We start from the raw sequence: 9,273 nt of genomic DNA on the forward strand, positions 1-9,273 counted from the left end.
TCCTTGCAGCATACCTAAGGTACGTTCACGCAGATGAGCAGGGACCCTGGGCATCTTTATTTTGTTGTTTTTCAGAGTCGGTAGAAAGGCCTCTTTAGTGTCCTAAATTCTTATAACTGTGACCTTAATTGCCTACTGTCTGTAAGCTGTTAGTGTCTTAACAACCGTTCCACAGGTGCATGTTCATTAATTGTTTATGGTTCATTGAACAAAGATGGGAAACAGTGTTTAAACCCTTTACAATGAAGATCTGTGAAATTATTTGTATTTTTATGAATTATCTTTGAAAGACAGGGACCTGAAAAAGGGACGTTTCTTTTTTTGCTGTGTTGAACTTGTACCAGTCTGTTTAGCTATCATTCCACTCCTTGCCATGCTGAACATGTTTGGTAATGACACAGAGTACAAGGGGTGGAATATACACAAAACATGTTCTAGATTTCAGGCAGTGTGACATACCTTGCATGCATCTTTTTTTATGGCCCTGTGAGATATTCTGGGCAGCAGATAAAGAAAAGTGGAGTTAGGGCTCGATCCAATCTGTAAAGCTGAAGCGTTACAGATTCCAAGATAGAAATGTAAAGGGAATTCCCAATTGAGCCGACATATGCAGTGTTTGCCATGAATGCAGTCTCTCCTAAAGTGGAAACATTCCCTTTAAATTTAAATCCCGCTGTAAAACTGAATTTACACAATGCGGATTGAATAGTGCCCTTAGTCAGTAGACCAATAACAATTTTTATGAATTGTCTTAAATGTGAATAGATGACCCAATAAATAAAATCTGTGCAAAAAAAACTATTATAACAATTCAATTCAATTTTCAATTCAATTTCTTAAAAAAGGAAGATAACTTCAAAACATTGACAAGTCTTCCGTTTCTGTAACAGGTCATGCTGTGAATGGTGATTTGAAGTGTTTTGCTGCCATCTAGTGGGGGACTTTAAAACCACATGGTGAATTACCAACAGCAACTGGACAGTTGTACTTTATTAATAGTCTCGCTGAAGTCAAACTACAACTGAATAGTGGTAAAGCACAATTGAGTTGTGATCCCTTTACTGATTTAGCAGTTACAATATTCTGAAATCCACCATAGGCCTACACGTTCTCAAACAGATCCAGGACATCATGGACCGTTTTTTTTTCATGAAAGGTTTATTACCAAAACGCAAGACAAAACATGTCAACTGTATTCTAATGGCAAACACAATACAAAAAACATACACCTCTCTATAGGATGTAGGTCCGCTGCATCAAAAAATTAAATAATGACAGCGAAAAAGAAAACAATGAGTTTCAGAATTCAAAAAGCTGAGATTGCTGAAAAATGAGAGAAGAACGTTTGCCATTGGAGAAAAAGGCCAGAACCACAAACAAAAAAATGCAAAACTATATTTAACCCAACTCAACTAAGGTTTAAGGGAAGCAGGGGAATCTAGCTCTTCAAAAACAAACAAACAAAAAAAACATTTAGTAACATAAATACAGGGAAAGTACCAAGCCTTTATCATAATTGTTCCATCTTCAATTATCATTGTGGGTGCAATAGACTGGGTCTGTGCTTGATACATGCCACTCCACTTTCCCTAGGTGTCATTTTCAAACACTCAAAGAAATATAGGTTAGAAGTCACAAATAAAATACCAATTCAAACAGTAAATGGTATTCACAAAGTCAAGTGTTGATCATTGTTCAGAGTACCCTGGTTGTGCTTAAAGCAAATGCAAAACATTGAACAGGAGACTAGTTAAGCACTTTGAACAGATAATTGAACAGTTTAGCTGGAAAAGGAAATCCATCTGGCTATGCATGTATACAAGCATTATGGAGATACACAGTAAGTAGTTGACAGCACTTGATAATATTTCTGTGAATGGTAATAGATTTTGAAAGGTACACCTGAAAAGGTGGAACTTTGGTGGCAAATGGGGAAGGTGTTGCCACCTAAAAGTTGTTTTCAACGATGGCCATGGATGTGAATCACATTCACTACCATTTCAATTGCACCTTTGTTCCCAATTCATAAATAAGTTGTGCAGTTTCCCCTACAACCTCAATAAACAAATACTTGAACAAAATATTAAATCCCTAATCCCAGGAATATTTGAGTGTTTTTGTCAAAATGCACTGCACATATTATTAAATATCTCAATTATTCTTACTTTCACAAAAGCAATGCTTTACACACACAGTAACAGCAGATGTAAAAACGACATATATTCTCATGTTATATTCATCATGCATACATATATATGGAGTCACAGTTGTATACGTTGTGGTAATTGCAGTATATGTTGACAAATATCAAATATAGCATATTCAAGTTCTAAGGATCTGACTGGACTTAATATTTGGACAAATCCTTTAAATCAACAATCTGAACATTCATCTGAACACTGTGTAGTAGAATAAAACTAATTGAGAACGTGGTTGATCACTCAACACTAGCAGTTTTCAAAAAAAGATACAAATCAATTATCCCAAACATGTAGAAATAAATATTGTCTTTTCATTTCACCACTGTGTGTCATTAAGATCATTAATCAAGTGATGTGGAGTAGGGGACAGGAAAAGAACGCAGTTTTCTGATTGAAGGATTAATAATTAGCACATTTACTGGCGATGCCTGGAATTCAATCAACCTCCCTTTGTTTTTTCCTCAACGTTCTTCGTTGTTTTTTCAGCATCAGAGATTACTTGCATGAACAGATACAAATCAGAGGCTAAACCATAGAAGCTTGATTGAACCAGAGACTGTATGTGGCGTAGTTCAGACATCAGATTAATCCACTGAGGTCAAATCCGGATTTAGTTTGATGGCAAGGTTTTCATTTTGACCCTTTGTCACATCAGAGATAAAAAAGAAAAGAAAAAAAGATTACATACAGAAAAGGGTGTATACTCGATATCAGAAGCATTTTATAGCAGTTTTCTGATGTGTGTGTGTGTGTGGTAAGGGTGATATCTTGACATGGCCGATATACTACACAGCTGGCGAGACTCTAGGAACACTTTTACCCTAAACCTGTAACGAAGCATGGCCAAAAGGGAATTTCAACAAAATAAGTTTTGCATGAGCAGCAGAGGACAACATTGTCAGTGCAATTTAGGTAAAATGTGTATGAGGGGGGAAGGGGGTGGGGAACCCAAATTCCTAACCCCATCCCAAGATCCAATTTGCTGATACCATACAAACATAAGTCATTACACACTTTATATACTCAAGAGTAAAGCCAATTCCAGTCCCAAACCAAATCCCCCCCCAAACCCTGAAACCCAGAGTTTTGACACCCGAGTGTGGGCAGTCAAGAGCCGACCGCGACTGCGCTCACTCAGAGTCTGAATCAAGTGGCTCCATCTCATCTATGCCCTTCCGCTGGCGGGCCTCCTCCTCTGCGTGCTGCCGCTTGTGCCTGGAGTAGCTGGACGAGTGCACAAATGTCTTGCTGCAGGTTGTGCATTCATACTTCCCCCCTGTGGAGTGAGATCTCTCATGGTGGTGGAGGTTGGACAATCTGGTGAAGGTCTTTTTACAGTAAGAGCAGCTGAACTTGTTGTCTCCCTTGTGCATTTGCTGGTGCCTGGCGAGGCTCTGCACTTGGCTGAAACGCTTGTCACACTGCTCGCATGCATATGGTCCTTCCTCTTCCTCAGAGACCGATGCTTGGCGCTGGCGCTTGGCAGCTCTTGATCGCTTGTTCTTCTTACAGAGGGTGTAGAAGTTGGGTTTGTCCCTCGAGCACAACTTGAGGCGTATTTTCAAGTCAGAGGACTTGGTAAGACCGTCTTTACCGTGGGCATAGTTATTAAGCAGGTCCTTGACATGAGAGACCTGGTGTTTTGAGAGGCCAATGGAGTTCTTGAAGGTCATATCACATTGTGTACACGCGTAGAATTTCTCTCCAGAGAGGTTCTTCCTGATAGGAAACTTCTTTTCGCCAGGGATCTTCTTCTCATCAACCTGCTTCTTCTTTTTCCTGCTGCCAGGTGGGCGGCGGACATAACTGATTTCAGCAGGTATGACACCAGAGGGAATACCCTTCCCTTTTTTGTGGATGAGCCTATGACGCGACAAGCTGGAGCTGTGGTTAAAATCCTTCCCACAGATGTTGCATGGGTAAACTCTCATGCCCCGGTGTGTTCTCAGGTGAGTTCCGAGAGCTCTTCTGCTTTTGAATCGCATTGCACACTGCGTGCATTTGTATTTGTTCCCCTCACCTGACCCTGTATCTGTTTGCTTGTTTGGGGGTGGGGGTGCCTTTCCTGTGTGCAATTGTTGGTGTCTTGATAGGCTTGAGGAATGACTGTAGCATTTCCCACAGTAGTTGCAGCTGTAGTATCCCCCTGGTGAAATATATTCCCATTTCTCTGAGCCCGAATCAGAGCCATCTCCAACAGGAACCAGCTGGCTACTCCCTGGCTCAGTGTGGTCATCCTCATCCGAGTCGTCCGTCTTTACTACAACACTCTGTTCTGCTATCTCACAGCCAGGGAACTCCTCTTCATACTGGGCAAAGAAGGGCTCGTCTGGCTCTGCCTTCACATGCTCCAGATTTAGGCCAGACCCCTCGTCCGCCTCCTTTTTCACACAGGATATTGTGAACTTGGACCCGACCTCTGCCCACTTGACAACATATTCTATGGGTTGGGTATCCAGTTCCACTGTGATGAAGTCTGCCCCAAGTGCATCCGGTTCAGAGGAAGTCAAGTCAGTCTCAGAGTCCTCCATTGGAGCAAACCCCAAATGTCAATGTGTGTAACTTTTGGTCTCGTTGGAATTACAGGGTCAATGGTACAAGAAGACTCCCCCACTCCTAAAAGAGAGAGGGGAAAAAAGAAAACTGTTTTTTTTTTTTACATAACAAATGAACACCACATCCAATAATATTACACAAACAAAATACCTTTGAAAATCACAGATAAAAACATGGACATACTTGTACTTTCACTATCGAAACGTGGAGTTGAATTGTGTGGAAATGAACCGAGGAAGTGCTTTGCATTACGTTGACTGGAGAAAACTAAACAAAAAACGACGTTTGCTTCAGTAGGAGTGGTGCTACGTTAAACGGTTGCACGAGCTTGAGCGAAACACCAGAAATTATTAGCAATTAGAAAATGTTAGTAAATATACTACATTTGAGGACGAAAGAAAATGACCAGACAAAGCAGCAACAATAAACAGGAAATACAGTAGGGACTGGGATGAGCACAATGCATCATGGGAGGGGATTAAATGGGCTGTAGCTAAAAGGCCGCCGACAACAGACAGGAGACAGATGTATGTATTGTGTCGAAAACACTCACAAATCCCGAAATGACATCTCAAAACTATATCGACCAAAGATATGTACTAGTACAATGTATGTTTTATTCATTCTCTAGGATTATCTCAGAATGCTCTCGGGCTAAAACGAATTCATTCTGCCCGCCATAAAAATAGCGCTGAGCATAAACCATGTTTTTTTTTCTTCCGTAATCGTGCATTATTCAATTTCAATAGATTTTCTCAGACAAATATTTCTCTATCGACCAAGCTGCATAGTACTGTTCATAGAAAGCATAATACATTAAACAATGTACATGTCTAGTCACTGATCATGTACATCTTGGTGGGTTGACAGGGTCAAATCGAGCATCGATGACACATGCAGCTTGAGGAGGGCATAAAACGAGAGCCAACGCTCCAGGGCTGGCTTCATACCATTGTCCACAGCAAATTATTTTATCAGAAGTCCCCTCGTTACGAGATTGACATTTTTTTTTAACAGGAATTACCACCAAACGGTGGCTGAGCACATCACCCGGCATAATATGCTCAATAGATAATGGCAAGCTGGCTATATTTGGCATAAATAACCAAGACGTTATTGTATTGTCGTTGTTGTGATTATAAGGCAGGTTATGTAGCCAAATTTGACGTATGAACAATTAGCTATACCGAATTAAGCGATGACGCAAGCTTAATGGTCTCGAGATTAGTATTTACCGGGCTTTTATCCTTTTAGATTCGTTGTCTTGACCCTCGACGAAATGAGTCGATTCTGCCGCACCTCTGTCAATTCACAACCAGCGTCCTCATGAATGTCAAGCCTTGGCAATGGCTGCGTATCATCACTGATTTTAAATACTGTGGATTGTCTTAAAGTGTTTGAAGGACAGTGTGTGGCTGGCTAGCCACATGCATTTTAAAACCATGCGCTCTACCGCTCCTGCGCAGCATTCACATCTCGAATTTCATTGGGCAATGCACCAGAGAGGAACAATCATTGGACAGGACATAGCTACCAAGCACAGGGTGTCGTGAAAACTGTAGTGAACAGTTTATTTAAACTGTCGAATTATTCGTCTACTGTCCATTACGTGCAAAGATACAATTTCAAAGTTCGATTGTTAAATAAGAGTAATGGCCTTTAATCACCCTTTCCATTCTAACCATCTAATTTCAGATTTATTGTCGATCCAAACACAGGACGTCGTTCTTGTCTTTACGACTTTTTGAGTGATGATGTGTCATGTGGTTGTCAACAAGTATGCTACTAGCTAGCTGTCACTGTAACGACATGTAACTTATCTGACAGGGTCGGAGTTGAGAAACCAGTAGTACACCCACTCAAAGCAGCTAACTATTCAGTGCTACTCAGATAGAAGCTAGCTAACTAACGTTCAGATAGCCAGAAACAAGACGAGGTAGTGCTAGCTAGTCAATATACCTAGTTAACAAAGCCTGGGTTTTAAATGCTCACCAGAATCGCTAGTTCATAGGCTAGTCATCCATTGAAAGCCACCTAGCTACATTTTCCTAGCTACAGTAGTTGCGCTAATAATTCCTTAAAAGTACAGTTAAAGTAGCTAGCCAAGGAAGGAAGACAGTCTCACACAAGTTTAGAAAACATGGACTAAATTCAGCTGATGCTCATGGCCACAAGACGTAGCTCAGTTTGAATTGCATCATTTGTACATAGCAGGTTAACAAACGATTTACATGGGACGCCGGGGTCCTGCGAGTTCAGTGTTTGGAAATTTTAGGGAACCAGGTGGATCAAGGAAGACTAAGGGATGTTTTTAGCTAAAAACCACCCTTACTGGATCCACTTGTTGATGTTCCTGGTCAAGGGTATCCAGTATAGGTGGTTTTAGCATATTTAGTGGAGCCTCGCCAGAATATTCAAACACTGAACTCGCCGGTGTCCCATGTAAATTGTTTGTCAATCTGATATGGACAAACTACACAACTCAGTTGTTGTGGCCATGAATACCAGCTGACTGTCTTTTTTCTTCTTTCCTCGGGCAGTAACTGGTACGTGGATCCAATATATCTTACACATGTGAGTTCCAGTTAGGATGAATTAATCTAGTTTTTTTCACCCTTGGAGGCTGTTGTATTACAGTGGAAATCTTGTTTTGTCTCTTACTCTCGCTATTGAGCCTGTATGAATGTGCTCTCTCGTCAGGATACTGTTGTTCAGAGAAACTAGCCAACAACATATCTAACGACTTCAAACTGAAGTTGGAAAGATTGCAAACTAGCTGCACTTCGTTTCGTCTGAATGTTTTTTTCAATTCATTTCTTTATATATACATAAAAATTATGCCAACTGATTCATGATTTCGACTGGCGCTGCCTGCCTCTCTCTCGTCCCGAATCCTACACGTTCATTACTATGGGACAGTTGGAGATTTTAACATTGAAACAATTCTGCAAATATCGGACAGACAGTAAGGTTTATACAAATCTCAGCTGCTAAACTAAATGTTAGTCTAAAAGATATGTGAGATAAAGTCTAGATGCTTTTTTTTATAGTGGAGATCAAGTTAATAATGTCCCTGTCTGGGTTGATGAGACAGTGGATTGCGTCGTCAAATGGAACAGAGTAAATGGGCATTTTAACGTCATAGATTTAGCGAGTAGTCGTTTGTGGAATAGACACCGTCTGGGATGCTCTTTTAACCAATCAGCATTCAGGGTTGGACCCACCCGTTGTATAAAATACAACAATACTAATATTCCCACAGGACCATGATGATTTCATTTGACCGGTTTGTGCTAACTAAACCACAGGCCGATTTGAACTAGCTTGTTTTCACCCTTGGAGGCTTTTGTATTACAGGGGAAATCTCGTTTTGTCGATTACTCTCGCTCTTGAGCCTGTATGAAATGTCAAATAAAATTGTGTAAAACAAGTTCTTGTTTGTTTTGCTTCTCAAGTGTAGCGTTTGGAGCTCTCAACGGGCTCCGCATGGGACTATCAGAGACCAAAAACATGGCTTGGTCTAAACCACTCAATGTACACCGATTTATCGAATCAGGCTGTGATTAAATTGGATCTCCTTCATATATTATTTCTGGTTTTGAGACACAAAGCAGATTAATAGTTCTATTCATCTCAATCCCTTTTTCAGTAGAATTGAATTACTCCTTCAGGTATCAACCAGCAGAGGGCAGTCTCTACCAATTAGTTCAGTATGCTTCAAAGGATTTCAGATGGCTGGTTGTTAAGTCTCCAATTTGTCATGCCCGCCATTGTGTTTGGGGTGGTGCAATGATTTCAAGGGTTCTATTTGAACTTTCTAAATATATTTAAATGTATCTATATGGGTAATGATGTTTAAGTAGTAGGATTTTGGCCCAACTCAATCTTCTTATGGGTTGCTTGAGCCATCTGCAATCTTTATTGATTTAGTAATAACTCCAAAAGGACAACCACCTGAAAGGTTAGTCTTCTCTTGCCCTTACAGATATGAGGCCATGATTTGGGACATAAAAGTATACTTAGCTTTTATTTTTTGTGTGGCGCAAAGTCATCTGCATACATAACCTGACCACAGGAGGACGGCTCATAATAATGTCTGGAACAGCGCAAATGGAATGGCATCAAAAACGTGGAAACCACTAATTCCGCTCCAGCCATAACCACGAGCCTCTCCTCCCCAATTAAGGTTCCACCAACCTCCTGTGAATCGGACTTGACATGGTATGACATGAATCAATGATTAAGTCATAGTGAGGAACTCACTGATCCAAAGGTAAACTACTGATAGCATTAGACCAGTGTTAGAGGGGTGGGAGAAGCACTGAATTATACACTTTTGAATTAGCTGAAATTGATTCTCACAAAACCTGTTGGCTGAATTTCTAATGCTGATATGCAGCACCATCGTTTTCCCCAATCGGTATCAGTAATAACACAACATTGTTCCATGGAAAACTGGAAATAGTAGGCCAATATGATGGGGTTATGTTGTAAACCCCTACTACGCTGTTGCTTT

At 40.6% G+C, this 9,273-nt stretch overlaps 1 protein-coding gene across 2 annotated transcripts; it reads right to left on the minus strand.

Moving 5' to 3' along the window:
* Positions 1 to 972: 972 nt before the first annotated feature.
* LOC112253335 (zinc finger protein 2 homolog) lies at positions 973 to 6,134 on the minus strand. 2 transcript variants are annotated; one of them, XM_024425333.2, is made up of 2 exons: positions 5,993 to 6,134; positions 973 to 4,817 (listed from the first exon to the last, which is right to left on the minus strand). In XM_024425333.2, the coding sequence occupies exon 2, from the start codon at positions 4,730 to 4,732 to the stop codon at positions 3,332 to 3,334; it is 1,401 nt and encodes a 466-aa protein (XP_024281101.1). In that variant the 5' UTR covers positions 4,733 to 4,817; positions 5,993 to 6,134; the 3' UTR covers positions 973 to 3,331. The 2 variants fall into 2 exon arrangements, with proteins under 2 accessions (XP_024281101.1, XP_024281106.1); XM_024425338.1 differs by lacking the exon at positions 5,993 to 6,134 and adding an exon at positions 4,941 to 5,986.
* Between the last annotated feature and the right edge of the window lie 3,139 nt (positions 6,135 to 9,273).

This window comes from Oncorhynchus tshawytscha, linkage group LG01 (assembly GCF_018296145.1).
Source record: "Oncorhynchus tshawytscha isolate Ot180627B linkage group LG01, Otsh_v2.0, whole genome shotgun sequence".
NCBI classification, from domain to species: domain Eukaryota; kingdom Metazoa; phylum Chordata; class Actinopteri; order Salmoniformes; family Salmonidae; genus Oncorhynchus; species Oncorhynchus tshawytscha.

Bases quoted from the DNA above. Each gene is read 5' to 3' on its own strand.
- LOC112253335 (XM_024425333.2), bottom strand. From the start codon at position 4,732: ATGGAGGACTCTGAGACTGACTTGACTTCCTCTGAACCGGATGCACTT.